Here is a 22,187-nt window from a genome sequence, read left to right as displayed (position 1 = left end):
AAATATAATTTACATAAGGCTAACCCCTACTAACTGAGACAAAATGAACATAAAGTATCCTCTCCTGTCTAAATAAATAGTATTATATTCAACTGTGAGTCATTTCTAAATGTAATGACTATATTTAAGAACCCCATTCCAACTCCACATTCAGACCATATGGAGCCACTGTATTTAGGTTATATATCCACCGTTGTTCTCTGAAATTTAGTTATCTGTTCATAATTTCCACCCTCCCTCCTCTCTAGGCTATTATTTGCCATTGAATGCCAGAGATCTTATGTTTCTTTACGAGCCAATGTTGTACAATTGGAGCCTGTACATTTTCGGTGGTAATTCTAGACTTATGCTCGTTAAGCCTAACATGTATTTGGTGCTTTGTACGTCCAACATAAACTAACCCACAGGGGCAAATCAAAAGGTGCGCCCTCACCTGGAGTACCGCGTCCAGCACTGGTCACCATACATGAAGGAGGACACGGTACTACTCGAAAGGTTCCAGAGAAGAGCGACTAAGATGATTAAGGGGCTGGAGGAGTTGCCGTGCAGTGAAAGATTAGAGAAACTGGGCCTTTTCTCCCTCGAACAGAGGAGATTGAGAGGGGACATGATCAAAACATTCAAGGTACTGAAGGGAATAGACTCAATTGATAAGGATAGGTTGTTCACCCTCTCCAAGGTAGAGAGAACGAGAAGGCACTCTCTACAATTGAAAGGGGGATAGATTCCGTATGAACGTAAGGAAGTTCTTCTTCACCCAGAGAGTGGTAGAAAACTGGAATGCTCTTCCGGAGTCTGTCATAGGGGAAAACACCCTCCAGGGATTCAAGACAAAGTTAGACAAGTTCCTGCGGAACCAGAACGTGCTCAGGTAGGGCTAGTTTCAGGGCACTGATCTTTGATCAGAGGGCAGCCGCGTGAGCGGACTGCTGGGCATAATGGACCACTGGTCTGACCCAGCGGCGGCAATTCTTATGTTCTTATGTATAAACCCTTGCCGCTTCTGCTACATACTGAGATCTGTTTTGGAGGACCGTAGTTCCTCCTTTATCAGCTTTCGATATGGACAGATCTTTGTTATTTTTCAGTTGCTGTATCACTTGAAATTGAGTCTGAGTTAAATTATATCGTCTTTTATATTTATTAAATTGCTTTTCAACATTGGTTAATTTCACCATAACTAAATTTTTAAACGTCATCAGAACAGGATCCATGGGGCTTGAGAATATTAAAAGAGCCTAGATTGACCACAATGTATAAAACCTTCCAAGACAAATGGACAGCGATATTAAATAGATGCTCAAGAGATCTAATGATCTTACTGGTGGAAACAACGTCAGAAATTGAGAAATAATTGAAAATTAAGAATTCAATTATGGAAGTGGAAATGCAAGAAAAGATTAATAAAGACGAATTTGATAAAAAGCGAGATGAATTGGAAGATACGCTTCTTCAATTTTGTGAATCTATAAAGCAGACTAAAATTCGAAAACTAAAGCGTGACGAACGAAATTACCAAATGGATAAAGTAAATTCACAGAATAATAGGAAATCGATGGTGGCCCCAACAAAGAAGAAAGTAGCTTTTGGGGTGCTCTCAGATGAATCAGATGTTACAAGTGATAAATCAGAAAAGACCATTTCTATTAAATCGTCAGGGGACGAACAAAGTATACAGAGAGGACGCCCCAGAGGACGCGGCCGAATGACATCCAAAGGCCGAGCAAAACCTCGATCAATCAACAGGGACAAACAAATTCCCTAGTCATAATATATCAAATGTCAACCTCACCAAAGATCAAGAAGAGGTGTTACAGTTAGGACTAGGCTTTGTTTTAAAACAAAAACCTGACTTCTTTAGATTAAAAATAGTGTTTCATAAACTCCTGAATCTTCTTTGATAAAGAAATAGAGGCAGAACCTTCATTGAAGGACCATTACCCCAAAGATGACTCCATCTATAAAAAGCCCTCGAAATGGAGTCCACCAAGTCCCATGGATCCTGTTCTGATGACATTTAAAAATTTAGTTATGGCGAAATTGACCAATGTTGAAAAGCAATTGAATAAATATAAAAGATGAAACTCGGTCTCAATTTCAAACAATACAGCAACTGAAAAATAAAAAGATCTGTCCATATCGAAAGCTGATAAAGGAGGAGCTATGGCCCTCCAAAATAGATCTCAGTAGATAGCAGAAGTGGCAGGGGTTGTATACATAAGAACATAAGAACTGCCGCCTCTGGGTTAGACCAGTGGTCCATCGTGCCCAGGAGTCCGCTCATGCTGCGGCCCTCTGATCAAAGATCAGTGCCCTGAGACTAGCCCTACCTGAGCACGTTCTGGTTCCGCAGGAAATTGTCTAACTTTGTCTTGAATCCCTGGAGGGTGTTTTCCCCTATGACAGACTCCGGAAGAGCATTCCAGTTTTCTACCACTCTCTGAGTGAAGAAGAACTTCCTTACCTTCGTACGGAATCTATCCCCCTTTCAAATTTAGAGAGTGCCCTCTTGTTCTCCCTACCTTGGAGAGGGTGAACAACCTATCCTTATCAATTGAGTCTATTCCCTTCAGTACCTTGAATGTTTTGATCATGTCCCCTCTCAATCTCCTCTGTTCGAGGGAGAAAAGGCCCAGTTTCTCTAATTTTTCACTGCACGGCAACTCCTCCAGCCCCTTAATCATTTTAGTCGCTCTTCTCTGGAACCTTTCGAGTAGTACCGTGTCCTCCTTCATGTATGGCGACCATTGCTGGACGCGGTACTCCAGGTGAGGGCGCACCTTTTGATTTGCCCCTGTGGGTTAGTTTATGTTGGACATACAAAGCACCAAATACATGTTAGGCTTAACGAGCATAAGTCTAGAATTACCACCGAAAATGTACAGGCTCCAATTGTACAACATTGGCTCGTAAAGAAACATAAGATCTCTGGCATTCAATGACAAATAATAGCCTAGAGAGGAGGGAGGGTGGAAATTATGAACAGATACTAAATTTCAGAGAACAACGGTGGATATATAACCTAAATACAGTGGCTCCGTATGGTCTGAATGTGGAGTTGGAATGGGGTTCTTAAATATAGTCATTACATATAGAAATGACTCACAGTTGAATATAATACTATTTATTTAGACAGGACATTTTGTCTCAGTTAGTAGGGGTTAGCCTTATGTAAATTATATTTCTTTCGAGCTGGCGTTAGCACGTGAGGGATGATGTCATCACGTCCCTCTCAGCTGGCTCGCTAGAGATAGTTAAATAGGGAGTGGAACAAACTGCCGCCATCTTCATTTGGTAAAAAAACTAGTGGTCAATACGGATGGTGTTGATAAAATTAGGTAAGTTATAAATTGCACATATTTATGATATTTAAGGAGTGTTTTAAGGATTTTAGGATGTGTGCCCTAATATTAGGCTGTGTTTCTTGTTAGGGACCCAGCCTTGAGAAAGCGTTTCATCGCGAAACATGTCAGCAAAAGAAGTCCCTACAATGACCACAAATCAAAGCTAAGTTCACTTTACAATGATTTCTTAAAAATTGAACACCTTTTGAATAATTAAATGATATGTAATTTAATATAAAAAAGATATTAAAAAAATAATTGCTTTCTTCTAACCACACTGGCACTGTGGTGTAAACAAAACAAACAAAAAGACTTTTCCTCTCTCTGTTAAATCCTAGCTCACGTTTGCGGTCTTAACACCAGCTCTAGCAGGATACACATTTCAAATCTGACATTGTAATCACAAAACAGAAAATAAAATTATTTTTCTACCTTTTGTTGTCTGGTCATTATTCAAATCTTGTTGGTCCCAGGCTCTGGTTGTCTTCTGATAACTTGCTTACCAGGATCTCCTTCTTTCTTCTTTCTCTGTGCTAACCATCCATATTCTATCTCTGTCCTCCCCTTCCATTTCCCTTCCCTCCCCCTGAGGTCTGGCATCTTTCCTTTTTTTGTCTCCATCCACAGATCCATTTTTTCTCAACTACCCTTTCATCCAGCATCTCTCCCTTCTTCCCCACCACCCAGGGTTCACCATCTCCCCCTTTCTTTTCCCAACTACCTTCCTATCCAGTATCTCTATCCCCCCTCCACACCATCCCTTATGTCCAACTTCTCTCCCTTTCTGTTCCTTCCCTCCCTAAATCCCATTGTCCACCATCTCATTCCCTCTCCTCTATTTTTAGACCCATTATTTCTTCCTCCCCAAAGTCCGGCATATGCACGTCTCTTTGAACCCCCCCTTCCCTCCCTCCCTCCATGTACTTCTACACCAGGGACCCCCTCTCCTGAAGGTCTGTCCCCCCCTGAACGCTTGCCTGTCCCCCCTGAAGGCCTGTGCCACCATTCCTGAAGATCTGTGCCCCCCCTTTAAAGGCCTGTCCCTCCTGAAGGCCTGCATTTCACCCCTGAAGGCCTACCTGTCCCCCCGAAGGACTGTACCACCACCCCTAAAGGCCTGTCCCCCCTGAAGGACTGCATCCCCCTGGCCTCCCACACATCCATTTACTTAATATCAGCAGCCTGCAGAGAAGATCGCTAGTGAAGTCAGAGGCAGGATCGCGGCAGAGGAAACAGCTCCGAAGGCCTATGGCAGCTTACAAAGATTGCTAGCACCGGTGATCTTCTCTGAAGGCTGCTGCTATTAGGTAAATGGATGTGCGGGAGGGCAGGGGGGGGGAAGCCAGACACCAGCGGGAGGCCAGGGGAAAAGCCGGACACCACCACTTCCCAACTGACCCTTCCCCTCTAAAGCATATGCGGCAGCAGCCAGCCAGCAAGAGGCAGCGCTGCCGCTCCTGCATAAGGGGGCGAGGGGGGAGAGTCAGTTACCGAATCGGGAGGCCGATTTTTTTTTTGTTGTTGTTGTTTTAAATCAATTTGAACGATTCACCTGAAGTGAATCAGTGAACCGATTCGAATTGTGAATCGGGCAGCACTACTTCACACCACACCACAGCTGCACTTCCTTATATACTGTTAAATGACTATGTGACATCATTCCCCAAGCTTCACAAAATTGGTCAAAGCAGCTCCATTCTATATAAAACACATCACCCTCTTCTCACCCCACAGTATTTTTTCTCAGATAGTAAGTCATATGTATACTAAGTTTGGTTGAAATCTCTCCATGCATTTCAGAGTTATGCTGGAACACACATACATACATACACACACACACAGATTCATCCGATTTGATAGATAGATAGATAGATAGATGGTTGACATTGTAAGTAGCACAGAATACCATATTATGTACTGGTGTAATTGTTGCTTATGTTCAAGTTATTTGTGCTGTATATTACCTTGAGTGAATTTCTTCAAAAAGATGGTAAATAAATCCAAATAAACAAGTGCTAAATTCACAAAATAATTACCCTTCTGTTTCCCCAATACAGCTCACAGATGAGAGATTTTTGAGTAACAGCTGTGATAATGAATAATTGAAAAAAAAAAACAAAAAACGTTAGGCCTCCTTTTCTTTAGTAAGGTTTTTTTATTGCAGGCCACTACGGTAAAAAGCTTCAATACTCATAGAATTCCTATGGGTTTTGGAGTTTTTACCACAGCAATCTGTGATTAAAAGCCCTAACGCAGCTTGATAAAACGGGGCCTTAATTTGAAAAACCTTTTTAAAATGTATTTGCAATACAAAAGGAAGTTGTGTATTGTAAATTAGGGATGTGGCTTCATGAGTGTGCATTTAGTTCATACGGGTATGTGTGCACGAATACTATGAATTAACAAGTATAATTGAATATGCTAGAAATTTCTAGTGTACATTTGATGTTTGTGGGGGGAAAAGTATGAATGACACACATGAAAATTGCAAACACTGTATTTAAATTGAAGACTATCAAAAGGTTTTTTTTCTTCTTTTTTTTGTCCATGTAAATGTGGTAGGGATAATTTTGCTTCTTTTCTATTATAAAATCAACAATGGTCAGCAAGTGTTTACTTAGCCATTATTAAACAAAGAAAAATGGACCTTTTTTATTCTTCTGGACGTCCTTAATTGTTATGTATGTTTCTCTTAACTAGACTGTGAGCTCTGCATTGCAGAGACCAGTGGCGTAGTAAGGGGAGACGAGGGGGGGCAATCTGCCCTGGGCGCCATATTGGTGGGGGCGCCGGCAGCCCTTCTCCTCTCCGCACCCCCGCCTCTTCCCCTCGCCATGCATGCGCCCCCTTCCCTTCTCCTATACTTCTAGTTGTTCACCGCTGCGAGCAACAACTTCTATGCGCCTTGCGACCGCATCGTTTCTCCCGCTAACAACACTTCCAGATGCTGCGCATAGGAAGTGATGTCGAAGGGAGAGCCAACACGGTTGCAAGGAGCTTTTTTAAGTTCTTGTTGCTCATGGCAGTGAACAACTTGAGGTATGGGGAAAGGAGACACGCATGGCATGGGGGAATGGGGAAGGAGCAACTAGGAGAGATTAGAGCAGGGGAGGAGCCTCTCACCCTCGCTATGCCACTGGCAGAGAATATTTTCTTATTTGTGTCTATACAGTACTGCCTGGTACAGTACTGCCTGGTAGCACCATAGGAAAAAAGTAGTAATCATAGTTATAATAGTAGAATTTAATATTTCTGTGAAAATTATTCTATATTTAAATACCAGAATGTTGTCTAACATACCAGAACTGGCTCCTATAGAATCAGATTTTATAGTGCAATCTTTTTTAGTCAAAGCCTATACAAAGAATTAAACTAAATACAATTCAAGATTGTACATGAACATCATAGTATAATGAAAAGATTTGAGTAACTTAATATCCTCCTCATCTGAATTCCTTTCCTCCACGCTACCCTTTTCAATTAGGAAAAAACCTTTAAAGAATTAAATGTTCAAGATATGACTCCTTGCTTTGGAAGTCAATGTATCCCCAAAATTTGACCTGGTGTTTTGAAAAATTTGTCCAAGGCTTGACCTCATATCCTGAATTGTAAACCATTCCATTTCTCATTTGCGCTATTATGGACGTTCTCTAGTTTTGTAAGTCATTCCATTTCTCATTTGCATTATGGACGTTCTCTAGTTTTGTTCAGAAGGCATCGAGAAAGCCAGATTGTCGAGATTGATTTAAGAGCCAATAGCAGCACTCGTTTCAGAAACCACACCATTCCTTTCGGCACTGGTGATTCTAATGTGAAAACCCCAAAAGGTAATTGTGGAACTTTGAAAGACACTGCAGTTCCACAGAAAAGATATGGTATTTAAAACTTTAGGCCAAAATTGTTGACTTGTAGGACATAACCAAAACATTTTTGAACGTGGCAGTGGGCGAATGACATTTAGAATAATATCCGGTGTCTGACAGTTGTGCCTGGTACGCTTGCTTGGACAAAATATGCAAGTGAAACACAAATTTAAACAATGTTACCCAATGTGGTATAAAGTCTGTTATCATAGCTATGGATTTCACAAAGTTCTGAAGTTGAGAATCCAACAAAGTCATAGGCAGATCTGTATTCCAGGAGGAAGTGAATGCTGCATAATTTACCTCTTCTGCCATCTCCTGTAAATAATCTATGATGAAAATATAAAGGAACTTTTAATTAGGAGCCCATGGTATAAACTGCAGTTAAAATGTCTTGCACATCTTCAGTAAGATCTCCACTGCAAACTAGACAGATGATATCATAATTGCATATAAGCAAAGATATCGGTATCAGAGAGTGCATATTCCTGTTTCAGATCTGTAAAGGGTTTAATGTGTCCTTCGTTTATCATTACATGAACAGTTACTTAATTCCAAGTTGGCTCCATTTCAGAAAAGTTCCTGAAGTTTGCCAGGAGGAAATGCAGGGTTCCCTTGTATAGATAGACACGGAGAGTTTTTTTGCAGAAAATTGGTATCTTTTACACAGCCATTTCCATGCCAACTTGGATAAGTTTCAAAGATTGATGAAGGAAATCCACCTGACAAATGCAACATAATGCTGAAATGAATTACAGGAGCTAAGTGAGTCTTCACATTGGCCTCTGAAAAATGGTACCAGTCGTTAATATGTTTTGGGCCACATGCTATTGTTAAATATCTTATGTTTAATAAACCCATGCCACCATGTGACCTCTGTGTCTGCAAAACTTTAATAGATAGCCTAGCTTTCTTTCCACCCCACAAGTCGTGTTACAAGTCCTGAATCCAAACATGCTTTCGGTGGAATGCCTGTACAATAAAAGTGGGTTTTTAACAGCTTCCTGAGCCCCAACATATTTTCACAGAAACGTAAAATCCCAGGCAAGCCATTCCACAAAACCTGGCAACTGGCCATTGGCACTAATTAAGTACATGTATAGTGGCTCTTAGTTGGGAATCTGCAAATTGATCGCAAAATCCAAAGCACCCAACTGTAAGGGGCATGGACCTAGGAGGTTATGGGTAGGTCCAGCACTTACACACATGGGTTATACAATACTAACAGTTATGTCCTTAATTCCCTACATTAGGCTTAAGAGTTTATAGCAGCCATTCCGAAGGTGTAAGTGTTCACAACTAAAGTTAGGCAGACAATAGTAGACTTTGTAGCCCATATTGCCTTAATTGTCTGTATCTCGTTTGTTTAATTATTATGTATGTTTGTTACCTTGGTAAATCACAAAAAATTGCACCCTCCAAAATACAGGACAAAAAAGTCACCTTTCTTTACAAAAAGGGAGAATATATAGTTTTATATATTTTCTTATAGTTTTTTTAAACTTTTCTTCAAACAACAATTGTCAAAAATAGAAGTCACTTATCTAAGCACTTCGATATTCAGGTGTAGTCCTGGAGTAAAGCAAGCAGGAAAAACTGCTCTATGGAAAAAAGCTATCAGTCAAAACATTCTTCCAAAATATCCAAACCAAATATATAAAACTATTAGAAAATTAGAATAGAGGTTCACTTACTAATTGGGAGTTTTTCTGACCAAGGATGTGTCTGCTAGGATTAAATTCTGTTTAAAACTAGCCTGTCTACATGGGAAGCTTAAAGAGCCCCTATTAGACACTGTCTTTTCTCCCTTTTTGTAAAGAAAGGTGACTTTTTTGTCCTGTATTTTGGAGGGTGCAATTTTTTGTGATTTATTTTGGGCATCCTTTTCTTGATTTTTGGATATTTTTGTTACCTTGGTAACCCATTTTGAGCTCTTTGGGGAGGACGAGATATGAAACAAAATAAATAAAATCTTATGAAGTTTTTTTCATCTCGAGTTGACAGAGCATTTGGAAAACCGAGCTGATATCTGTCCCGTCTGGACTTTTGCCGTTGGGATTATTTAAAATATGCTGAGGCAACTGAGCTGCTTCAGGAAATTGGACTTCTGCCAGACTTATTTGATTTTGGTTTTCAATTTTTTCTTTTAGTTTATGAATTATTTTAAATTTTATTCCATTGTTTTTACCCCTATTCTTATTTTATTAACTGAATTCTATTATTTAACGGTTCCTCCCTTCTATTCCTTTTTACATATTTATTACTTTAATTCATTTAGATATCATTTACATCGATGATGCTCCTAACTGTAAAGTTAGGAATTTCTTTGAAATATTCTACATACTTCTCTCCTCTCCTTCCTGCCATCTAAAGTCCTCCCTACCCTCTTCTAACCCCTTCCTCTGTATGTCGCCTAGAGCTTGTAGAGGTATGTGTGACGCACAAATGGAAGAAATAAAAATAAAATAGAAACATAGAAACATAGAAAGGTGACGGCAGAAAAGGGCTACAGCCCATCAAGTCTGCCCACTCTACTGACCCACCCCATTAAGTCTGAGTGCTGCTCGACCCATGTAGGGATCCCACGTGGATGTCCCATTTATTCTTAAAGTCGAGCACGCTTGTGGCCTTGATTACCTGCGTCGGAAGTTTGTTCCAGTGATCCACCACTCTTTCTGTGAAGAAATACTTCCTGATGTCACCTCTAAATTTCCCTCCCCTGAGTTTGAGCGGGTGCCCCCTTGTGACCGAGGGTCCCTTGGGAAGGAATATATCGTTTTCTACCTCGACACGACCTGTGACGTACTTAAAAGTCTCAATCATGTCACCCCTTTCCCTGAGCTCTTCTAGAGAGTACAGCTGCAATTTGCCCAGTCTTTCCTCGTATGAGAGACCCTTGAGTCCAGAGACCTTCCTAGTGGCCATTCGCTGGACCGACTCAGCTCGAAGCACATCTTTACGGTAATGTGGCCTCCAGAATTGCACACAGTACTCCAGATGAGGTCTCACCATGGTTCTATACAGTGGCATTATGACTTCAGGTTTGCGGCTGACGAAGCTTCTATTGATACATCCCATCATTTGCCTCGCCTTGGATGAGGCCTTCTCCACCTGTTTGGCAGCCTTCATGTCTGCACTGATGATCACTCCCAAGTCCCGTTCCTCTGAAGTCTTAGCTAGTGTTTCTCCATTCAAGGTGTATGTTCTGCATGGATTTCTGCTGCCGAGATGCATGACCTTACACTTTTTAGCGTTGAAGCTCAGCTGCCATGTCGTGGACCATTTTTCCAACTTGATCAGATCCTGCGTCATACCATCCGTGGGATTGCTTCCACCCACTATATTACACAGTTTGGCGGCGGCGGCGAACAGCACTACTTTACCCTGAAGCCCTCGGGTCAAGTCCCTTATGAATATGTTAAAAAGGGATGGTCCCAGGACTGAGCCCTGCGGCACACCGCTAGTCACCTCCGATGTCTCAGAGAGGGTGCCATTGACCACCACTTTCTGAAGTCTTCCACTCAGCCAATCGTTGACCCACGCCGAGGTATTGTATCATGTTAAATGTTGTCTACCCCAGAGTGATGATGGGTAGGCCTTCCAAAGGTTGAGCTTCAAAACATCGTCTTTCAAGAAAAGTTGCACTTTAGAGAGGGTAGATAAATCTGCAGGAATACACCAAAGACTTTTTCTTCCCAGGTTAAAGGAAAATTACCCACCCAATTCTCCTGTACTGATGGTATTGAAAGTGCTTTAGATTTTTGTGAGATTAAGGCAAAATCTGCGATCATTATTAACAAGCCACCCAGGGACAAAACTGGATCTCGTAAAAGGACCTGTTTTCATCATGTGCTAAGATCTTAATAAGCTTCTCGTGAAGGGCCAAGCTCCCTATCTCATCGCTCCTCTGGATCAACCAGATTAATGGCTCCAAGGATAAAATGAACAACAGAGGTGAGAGAGGGCAGCCCTGTCTCATACAAATACTCACCCCAAACTCCATTGTCCATACTCCATTTACCAGTACCTAAGTTGCAGGATTAGCATATAACATTATGGCATTTAAAAAAACTATCCTCCAAAGCCCATGATAAGAGAGAGTGTGACAGATTAAGAGGATTTCCCTCCCCCATGCAAATATTTTACCCCCGGGCAGCAGAGGATGCTAATCAGAAAGAGAATGGACTACATGTCCCAGAATACCCTGAACTTTGGGGCTCAGTGCTGAGTCACAGGGGCGGGAGTCACAGGAGAGAGGTATTTCTACCCAGACTGGGTTCATCCTAGAGAGGTCCCCGAGAGAGAAAGGAGAGGTCCCCAAGAGAGAAAGGAACTCTCAAGTTTTCCCTAGACATGGACAGAGGCAGGTCTTTAGCAGCTGGCTGAGGTAAGCCACGGCTATGTGGTTGGTGTGAGGCAAACAATAAGGAAAAGTGTTTTTTGTGTCTATGAAAGGTGTTTGTGTGCCAATTGCTTCTAGCAAGCCAGGCTAGTCTACCACAGAGAATCCTAAATAAAAAGGCCCCATTCACTTTCAAAGGCTTTTTTAACATCTGAACTGACCACTAAGGTTGGTTCTGCCAATGAGGAACAATAACACATTGCCAAAAGAAATTTACAAATATTTGACAGATTGTCACTCCTTAAGAAATCCAGTTTAATTTTCTTCCACCAGCGCAGGCAGATAATCTCCCAAATGATCAGCCAATATTTTGGGGAAAAAATGTAACTTCCCAGGTTTATTCCCATATCAGTGAAATTTATATTTCTGATATAATTGCCTAGATGTGTTTTCATGCAATAATGTATCAAAGCTGTTTGAGTGGCCCAAAAGGTCTTTTTGGTCTGTGGCACTGGGCATTTATGTAAGCTTTTTTCTAATTGGACTATGGGGCTCATAATCGAAAGAGAAAAACGTCCAAAAACCGGCCTAAGTCAGCACTTGGACAATCATAAACGAAATACTCCCAAGTGCTGATAATCAAACTGGGTTTTGGATGTATTTCTAAACGACCTAGGTCTTCATAGTGCCGCTGAACGACCATAACTAAATGGAGCATTTCAGAAGGAGTGTCGAGGGCGGGATTTGGGGGGGATGTGGGCAGGCTTAGACTTAGTTGTACAGCATGTATAACCGAAAGTTTTACAACAGAGCCTAGACGGAACTTGGACGTTGAGACTTAGACCATTTAAAACATGGTCTAAGTCACAAAAAGCACAAACCAAAGAAAATTGACCCCCAAGGAATCCACAGAGAGAAAAGTCCAAGAGAAACCAAAAAAGCACTGTGGAGAGACGATGATCCTGAAATGGACTTTAATTGAAGTTCCAAATGTACATAAAAAAGCCAAGTTCCAAATAAACAATCCACATAAAAGGTATGTCCACATAAAAGAAAAAATAGGACCTAATAGGCTAATGGCGCAGGACCCAACACGGTCCGTGTTTCGACAAGGTGTCTTCCTCAGGGGTCCTATGGATAATAAATTGTAATGGAGTGATATGTAAACAATGCAAGAAATACTGTGATGGTGAATGTGAAGATGTGTGACATGCACAGAAGATCTAATGTGAAAAAAACTAGTGAACAGAAAAAAAGTTAGCGACAGCTGGAAAAAATACTGTGAGAGAGTAGGTTTTTTTATACTGAACCTCTTCCACTTATCACTTTCCATGTCTCCGTTTAGCGCTTCTTTATCTCCCGTTTTTTAAAACAATCTCTTTTAAATGGTATGGATTTAGAACGTTTTTTTTGTTTTACATGCATCAAGTTTATCTATATAATTTTAGGATTTAACTTTACTTTTAATGTTCAGTATATTTCTGATCTTATTGATGTGTTTAGCATATGTCTTTTTTTTTTGTTTTTTAGAAACGATATGTTTAATTTTAAACATTTTATTAAATAAATACGTTTTTAATTATAACAATGTTTTTTAGATCATATAGGGCTCTTTTATAGCACTAATCTTTATATATAAGTTTGCGTAGCTTATGTTTTGAATTTGTTTCCCTTGGATTAATTAGTTTCTCCACGTATATTATTTCTTTTCTTTTCTATTCTTTTATCCTGTCCTTTTCATTTTTATGTACTGCATATCTAGTTCACCACATAGATTTTGTATACACTTAATAATTTTTGCACATGCTCCACAATATGGTCACTTGCTTTATATTATCTGACGTTCTTAATCTTTATTCTATGGTTTGTTTTGATTAAACCTACTCTCTCACAGTATTTTTTCCAGCTGCCGCTAACTTTTTTTCTGTTCACTAGTTTTTTTTCACATTAGATCTTCTGTGCATGTCACACATCTTCACATTCACCATCACAGTATTTCTTGCATTGTTTACATATCACTCCATTACAATTTATTATCCATAGGACCCCTGAGGAAGACACCTTGTCGAAACGCGAACCGTGTTGAATCCTGCGCCACTAGCCTATTAGGTCCTTTTGATTTTTATGTGAGCTTATACCTTTTATGTGGATTGTTTATTTGGAACTTGGCTTTTTTTATGTACATTTGGAACTTCAATTAAAGTCTATTTCAGGATCATCATCTCTCTACAGTGCTTTTTTGGTTTCTCTAAGTCACAAAAACCCACCTAAAGTGACCAGATAAGCACTGCAAACACATAATACAGACCCCTACACACTACCCCAGTGATCACCGCCCGCCCCCCCCCCAACCCCATAAAAATCATAATCACACCTTTAAAATTCAGCCTCCAGACCATCATCACCTGGCAGCCTGAGGTTGGAAAAAGTACGTCTTATGGTCCGAAAAATACGGTAACCCACAAAATCCTAGGACCTCTCCTGCCCTTCCCCTCCAACCTAAACCATCTTCCCACCCACTGATTCCAAGAAACAGAACCCTCATATCTTTCTTGAGCATATCACCAGGAAGATAAAAATCAGGATAAGATGCAAAAGGCCCCACTTCCCATCGGTCCCATACAACAACAAGCACAAGGAAAGCATCCAAAATGTAATAATGTATGCAAAAAAATAACATTATGAGAAGAAATTTGAGTCTTAACTGTTACCTTACATAATGAGGCAGGGTCACAGAGCCAAGAACATTTCAACATTTTTAAATGTATATCAATGTGAGAGAAAAAGGCATAATAGCAGTTACTATTCTGAAATCATTAAAATCAGGTAGAATCCTGAGTCATTGTACTAATTGTATTAAGAAATCTTTGGGCTTCATCTGCCAGTTCAAATGTAGACCATGTGCCGTTTATATAAGCTTTCAAAATAGTAGGGTACAATTGCATAAAGTGAGTCTTACTATCTGCTTGAGACATACAAGTAGGATGAAAGTGTTGACTTCACTATTGCAAAGCAGCCAAGAAATCCTGGAAGATTTTTACTGGATGACTGCCGTAGTGAAGAGAATCACGTTTTAATCTGAAGCCCTTCAAAATTTCCACTTTATGTATTTAGTTATGGATCTTGATTACAAATGACCACGGCTTTACTCGGCCACCCTGCTGCCATCCCACGTGGTGCGTGTGCTTAAGACAAAGCTGCCTTGCGTTTGTAGTGAGCTGAAATTCTGCTGCTATAATCAATGCCCCAGCAATGAAGGCAATTTCTGTTCAAGGGTGCTTTCCAGCAAGCCCACTAGCCACAGATTACATAGACGAGGTCTGTTCTTTTAAGTCTTTGAGCTGGGCAGCATAATGAAGTTGTGCTTTGATGCTCCAAATGTTTGGTGAGATTGCATGCACCGTGTCTCCTAAGTCAGACAGCTGACACTCATGCTCACCAATTCTGGACCTTCCAGGTTAGTAATTCGTTCAGATTGTAACCCGCCTTGAATTGCATTTACTGAAAATTTGGCAGGATATAAGACCACACAACAAAATTTTGTCAATCGTGGGTCTCGAGCGCTCGTTACCGCAGTGGTGAGTTGCTGGGATTGGAAAACAGTCAACATTACCAGCATTCATGACAATGGATCAGCCATCTTATCATTTCACCCCTCCCCCCCCCCATGATATTCATCTTTCTCCTTTTTTCTGGCCTTTACTAGTCATTTCTTTGTCATTTCTCTCTAAGTACCTGTCCACATAGATCTTTCTATGCACCGAGTACAGCTGATGATAAAATGTGGGTGCCCCAGAGCTTCACAGACTCACATGCAGTACACTAGGTGCATCATCTCTGAACCTGATTTTATAACAAGCCACTTACGTGAGAAGAGAAAAAAAATGTAACCACTGTATAAAAGCAACAGAGGTGCCTGTGTGTCTTCTGAACAGGCCCAATGGTACACAAGTTCCCCTTGCACAAATTTACTCTTACCTGTGCATTTTCAGCTGAAATTGAAACTTTACAGAAGCTTCTACTTCTTCCTTCTCTCCCACCCTGAACAGAAAGAGCACCCACTCCTCCTCTCCCCATCTCAACTAGGCACATGAGCACCAGCTGTACAGTAGACCCAGGAAGCGAGGGCTGTCCTATTCGGGGGTCAGGCCAGGCCCAACCCGATGCTAATGGCCAATTTTGGCTTCAGTTTCAGCAGATTTGGTTTTAACCGAGACTGAAAAACTCCGTTTTGGTCGCTCTATGGTTTGTACCCATTCATTTTACGAAATAGAAATGTACACTGAAACTCCGCCTCTGGACTGCCTAAATTGACCCCTTGGGAATGATTATTGGCTGATTACAGAAAAGTAATGTACAATTTCCATGTGTGTTTTTAATGTGCATGTGTGGTTTATATGCGTGGAAAACCTTCATAAAATTATCTACAATAATGTCATTTTTCTAAACAATTTGAAGTAATCTGTCCTCATTTTTTTTTGCCTTTAAATAGCTGAACCTGGTATCGAATGTCACACTTTCAAAGACCGCATCCGAGGCTTCTCCACAGAGTTTACCTCATACGCCAACTACGCCGACGACACCCATCACTCCTGTCACGCACGGACCCTCTGTCATCACTACTACCAGCATCCACAATGTGGGGCCCATCAGGAGGCGGTACTCGGACAAATACAACGTGCCTATCTCCTCAGGTAGGCAGCCATTAGTAGAGCGAGAGTTGCAAGCACCCTCCCATACAGTGCGGTCATTTTTATTGGATCTGGACTAAAATTAAGGGCAGTGTTAGGCTGGTGACTTCATTGGACGTTCCCTAGTCTTCCTAGTTCCTTATTTAATAGGAACGGTGTAACTCAGCCCGTGAGGATCTACCTAGGCTGTAAGCAGGGATCGAGATCAGAGACTATAGACCTTTTTTGAAACACTTCTACATGCTTTTGTTAAGGGGGGGGCAGAGATGGGCAAAGAAAGGCGGAAGAAGTACCAGAATAAGAACATAAGAATAGCCTTACTGGGTCAGACCAATGGACCATCAAGCCCAGTAGCCCATTCTCAGGGTGGCCAATCCAGGTCAAAACCCAAGGAGTAGCAACATTCCATGCTACCGATACAGGGCACGCAGTGGCCTCCCCCATGTCTTTCTCAATAACAGACTATGGACTTTTCCTCCAGGAACTTGTCCAAACCTTTTTTTTTTTTTTTTTTTTTTTTTTTTTTTTGATATTTAAATTTTTATTGAAAAAACTTTTGTGTTTTACACGTAGTAGAAATGATACAATAACAACTATACAGCGTAAGCTATGAAAATCAAGTATACTCAATATTTGAACTATGTCTGTGAAATAACCAGTCAATCCTACTACACACAACATTGTGTATTATCACATAGCAACCCCAGTAAAGAACCCCCACTGTTCCCACAAAATCGAATGTCTCATCATCATTGTCCCCCATTCCCCCCCTTCTTGATCCCCACACTCTTCTGGCAGGCAGTAATGCAAATAACATTAGGAGAACCCTTATAAGGTCTCCAGGATGTTCTCCAGTTTATTCCAAGTAGACAAGTAAGGAATATATACATGTCGCCTCTTGGCCAGGGCTATTTCCATCTTGCCTATCGAAACCAATCTATTTACCCATACAGTATGAGAAGGAGCTTCAGCATTCTTCCAATGATTGGCAATAAGACATTTCGCTGCTGCCAAACCCCATCTCAAAATTTTTGTTTGCCAAAATGTTCCCCTATCATTATATAAGCCCAAGAGGCAGGTCTGAGGAGACACCTCCACCCGTTCACCCAGACATTCAGATAGACGACCAGACACATATTTCCAAAAGGCTTGAATGATCCCACATTCCCACCAAATATGCATAAAGGTTCCCTCTTGCAACCCACATCTCCAACACAGTTCAGATGTACCTGGATACATTTTGTGTAAACGGTCTGGTGTATAGTACCATCTTGTTAATACCTTATAAGCATTCTCCTGTATCAATGCACAGGAAGAGGCTTTATAGGTCTCCCTACAGACCGTCTCCCAATCTTTAGTCGACATCCTAATCTCTAAGTCCTTCTCCCATCGTTTCCGAAAAGAGTAAGCATTAGGTAGATATCCCCGCCTATATTGGTATATCACTGATAAAGGTTTCGGAACTCTCTGCAACACCAGCCAAAGATTTTCCAGTGGTTCCTTTTCAGTGTGCCGCCCTGACCCCCAACCCTGGGCCATCATAAAATGTCTAATTTGTAAGTATGCAAAATAGTCATCATCTTTTAATTTATATTTCTGCTGAATTGTAGGAAAGGACATAATGCCATCAACCCCCAACAGATCTCGAAATACTCTGATCCCTTTTCGAAACCAGCTTTGAAAAATTCGATTATCTCGGCCCGCTGGAAATAAAGATTCAGCAGTTATACAGGCCAATGATGAGACCATTGCCCCACTTCCCATCTGTTTTCGCATTTGATTCCATAGTCGTGCCAAGTGTTGCACATAAGGATTTGATATGCTCTGAACCCATCCGCTCAGCGATCCAGAGGACCATAACTTATCTTTCAAGGGTTCCTCTTTACTATTTAGTTGTTCCAGGCGTATCCCACTTTTATATTCCCCTATTTCCCAGTCTAGCACTAATTTTATTTGTGCCGCTTGATAATACCACACCAAATTAGGTAACCCTCTCCCCCCTACCTCCCTGGCTGCCCACAATAAAGTTTGGGAGAGTCGTGGAGATTTTCGGTGCCAAATAAAGCTACGTATTTCCCTACTCAGTCGTGGAGATTTTCGGTGTCCAAACCTTTTTTAAAACCAGCTAAGCTATCCACTCTTACCACATTCTCTGGCAACGCATTCCAGAGCTTAACTATTCTCTGAGTGAAAAAATATTTCCTCCTATTGGTTTTAAAAGTATTTCCCTGTAACTTCATTGAGTGTCCCCTAGTCTTTGTAATTTTTGAGGGAGCAAAAAATCGATTTACTGGTACCCGTTCTACTCCACTCAGAATTTTGTAGATTTTTATTTCTTTTGTTGATACTGCTTCAATCATCTGTTTGTTAAAGCAGGTTATAAATGTAAATTTAAAAAACTCTCCTCCCCCCCCCCCTTTTTACAAAACCATAGCGCAGTTTTTAACGTCGGCTGTGGCTCCAAAGCTCAAAGGAATTCTATGAGCATCCTAGCTGTTACCGTCACAGATGGCGCTATAAATCGCGCTACGGTTTTGTAAAAGTGTGTGTATTGGGGGGAATGTTACATATATCTAGGTTTCCTATGGTATAGGGTTGCTGAAGCTACTCCTTGAGGGCAGCAAACAGGCTGGATGTTTAGGAAGTTCTTAATGAAAATGCCTGGGAAATTTGCATGCGTGTCAACACTTTATGCAGATTTATTTCCTGTATATTTCTTAATGTTATATTTTATATATACGGTAATGTAGTTTCAAGTTTATTAACACCCTCTTTTACTAAGGTGCGCTAATTGATTTAGTGCACGCTAAATGCTAAAGCATCCATAGACTAACATATACGCGTTAGTGTTTAGCGTGCACTAAATTGATTAGCGCGCGCTAATAGGTTAAAGCACCTTAGTAAAACAGGGCCTAAGAATTGATATTGGTACTGCTTTTACAAACCAAAGCGGTTAACATTTTTACAATGTAAAAAAAAAAAATAGTGAAAAATCAGGGGAATGACAAACAAAACTAAAAGTAACTATTGAGACAAAAATAAAACGAGGGGAGAAAGGGTAAGGATACAATATAAAAAATAAAAGGAAGAGGGGAAGGGGTTGACTGGAGCAAGCAGCTTTACTGATTTAATAGTGATCCCCCCCCCCATATTATCAATCGTAGATCTCATAAGCATCTTTAAAGAGAAAAGTTTTAAGATTCATTTTAAAGTTATTTTAATTAGTTTCTCGCCGTATGGTAAGGGGAAGTGCGTTCCAAAGAGTTGGCGCAACTAAGGCAGCCACCCGGATGGTCTCGGGACTCAAGGATCTCCCATACGAGGAGCGGCTAGGGAAGTTACAGCTCTACTCACTTGAGGAACGCAGAGAGAGGGGAGACATGATCGAGACATTCAAGTATCTCACGGGCCGCATCGAGGTGGAAGAAGATATCTTCTTTTTCAAGGGTCCCTCGGCAACAAGGGGGCATCCGTGGAAAATCAGGGGCGGGAAACTGCACGGTGACACTAGGAAGTTCTTCTTCACTGAAAGGGTGATCGCTGGAATAGTCTTCTACTTCAGGTCATTGAGGCCAGCAGCGTGCCTGATTTTAAGGCCAAATGGGATAGACATGTGGGATCTATTCGCAGAGATAGATAGGGAGGGTCATTGGGGTGGGCAGACTAGATGGGCCGTGGCCCTTATCTGCCATCTATTTCTATGTTTCTATGTAACTACTGAGTAGATGGTTTTACGTGTTGTGTCGTAAAAAAAAAAAAAAGCTGCCGGATGTACTGTGTTTTGTGGTGTAAATTTCGCTGAGTTTTTACAGTTCTTACCTTTTATTGCAAAGTAAGGTATTGAGGTATATAAATAAATTTATTATTAGTGTTATTATTAGCCCCAAAACCCAACCTGTTAGCAGCCATCAAGGTCTGAATTTGGACACCCTAGTTCTCATATAGCGGTGGTTCGTAACCCTGTCCTGGGGGGAACCACCAGCCAGTCGGGTTTTGAGGATATGAATGGGACAGATTTGCATGTCTGTCACCTCCATTATATGCAAATCTCTCTCATGCACATGCATTAGGGCTATCCCGAAAACCTCCAACTGGCTGGTGGCTCCCCACTGCTATATACTGTATGTTTTGAAGTTTAGGGCCTCTTTGACAAAGCCGCTATAGCATTTCTCCTGCGGCACTGAAGCCCATAGGAACGGAATGGGCTTCAGTACATTTGCCGCAGGAACATCGCTACCACGGTTTTGCAAAAGGGGCCCTCAGTTCCTTGTGCATTTCTTACCCTATGACAGCATACCAAAAAAGATTCCTGTAAAATACATATTCTAGATAATCGTATCATGGGCCGTGCCAGTCAAATGCTACATTTTCTATTGTGCCTATATTCAGTTTTGTGTGGAGGAAAGGTTGGGAGTAGGGGGGGGGGGCGATGCTTATTTTCAAAGGCAATGGAAGTAATTCTTTAAAAACCTTGTTTAACAGATATTGCCCAAAATCAAGAGTTTTACAAGAATGCTGAAGTCAGACCACCATTTACATATGCATCCTTAATTAGGCAGGTGAGTAAAACCCCTAAAATCAGTCCGTAGCTTGTTAGCTGCTATTAAAATGTTTAGCATGTTCTTCTCTGTCTATTAAACTGAAACTTGGTTGCTAGAAGCATTGATGCTCATAAATTTGAGCTATAGAAATCTGTTGTGTGTTTATAATTGATGCTTACAATCAGTTCTTAAGCAAACGCAAACCTTTTGCCGTAAGAATTTTTAAAGCAGCAGTATATAATTGCTTTTGATTACGCATTACAATGCAGTGCGATTATTGGGAAATTCATTTCACACAACAGTGAAAACGGGCCTGTTTAAAGATGGCAAGTCAATTATCACAAGCTACAGTAATCTCTGATCCCTGGAATTAATCTGAGCACTAAATAATTACTGAGCTTTAATCAGCTGGTGGAGTGTTTTGCATTTCTCTTTGATTCTCTTTTATGAATGGCTGATAAATTAATACTTCTGTGAGGAAACAGAAATAAAACCTCAAAACAGCTAATTCCAGTTTGAATTTTAGCCACTGAACTGTGTAACAAGAAGCTTGAAGACCGGCTCTTGTTGTTCTGAAGTCCTCCTCTTGGATTGTCCTAGAAATCCTTGCTCTTGTAAATATTGTCAGGCTGGTAAAAGCCATGAAGGCCAATTTTATAAATCAGTGCCTCAGACTAGGTGCCCCAATGCCAGGCACTTAGCTCTAGTTCAATAACGGCATCTTGGCGCCATGGTTCTCTTATAGAATGCTAGCATAAGGCCGGCATTAGTGTGCCTGCCTATGGGTAAGCATGCTCTCACGCCTCTTAGTGACATGACGTCAAAGTTAATAAGAACGCTAAGTGACATGTCGTTTATGGTATTATATACACCATCCCCCTAATTCCGTAGTGTTGAAAACTGCTTGCACAAAAATTTGGGTGCGTACCTAATTTGTGTGCAGAAGTTAATTACTTAATGAATCTGATCTCTCTCCTCTCTTCTCTCTCCTTATACACCTCCCAGAGAACTCCATTCCTCAGATAAGTCACTCTTAGCGTTACCCATCTCCTCCACTGCCAATTCCAGGCTTTGTTCCTTTCATCTAGCTGCCCCCTATGCCTGGAATAAATTACCCGAGTTTGCCAGCCAAGCCCCTTCCCTTCCCTTGTTTAAAAGCAGACTGAAAACCCACCTTTTCAATATAGCCTTAAACACTTAACCCTACTTCTCTGCCCATCAACCCAGCCAGCTGATTAACCGCTCCCCTTAACTGTATCCATGACATCCTGTTTGTCTGTCTTGGCTGTTTAGATTGTAAGCTCTTTCGAGCAGGGACTGTTTTCTTCTTTGTGACTCTGTACAGCGCTGCATATGTCTGGTAGCAGTAAAGAAATAATTAATACACTTCTCCCTCGAAATTCACG

The 22,187-nt window shown here is 41.0% G+C and overlaps 1 protein-coding gene across 13 annotated transcripts in view; it reads left to right on the top strand.

Annotated features, from left to right (window-relative positions):
* FOXP1 (forkhead box P1) overlaps positions 1 to 22,187 on the top strand; it is an 825,883-nt gene that overhangs the window by 759,580 nt on the left and 44,116 nt on the right. For all 13 annotated transcript variants that reach the window (XM_033926373.1, XM_033926372.1, XM_033926366.1 and 10 more), the window contains 2 exons: positions 16,042 to 16,243; positions 20,723 to 20,799. In XM_033926373.1, coding sequence (XP_033782264.1) covers positions 16,042 to 16,243; positions 20,723 to 20,799 — 279 coding nt within the window. The remainder of the gene's footprint in view (positions 1 to 16,041; positions 16,244 to 20,722; positions 20,800 to 22,187) is intronic.

This window comes from Geotrypetes seraphini, chromosome 17 (assembly GCF_902459505.1).
Source record: "Geotrypetes seraphini chromosome 17, aGeoSer1.1, whole genome shotgun sequence".
Lineage (NCBI taxonomy): Eukaryota > Metazoa > Chordata > Amphibia > Gymnophiona > Dermophiidae > Geotrypetes > Geotrypetes seraphini.
This window is presented reverse-complemented; position numbering and strand designations above follow the sequence as displayed.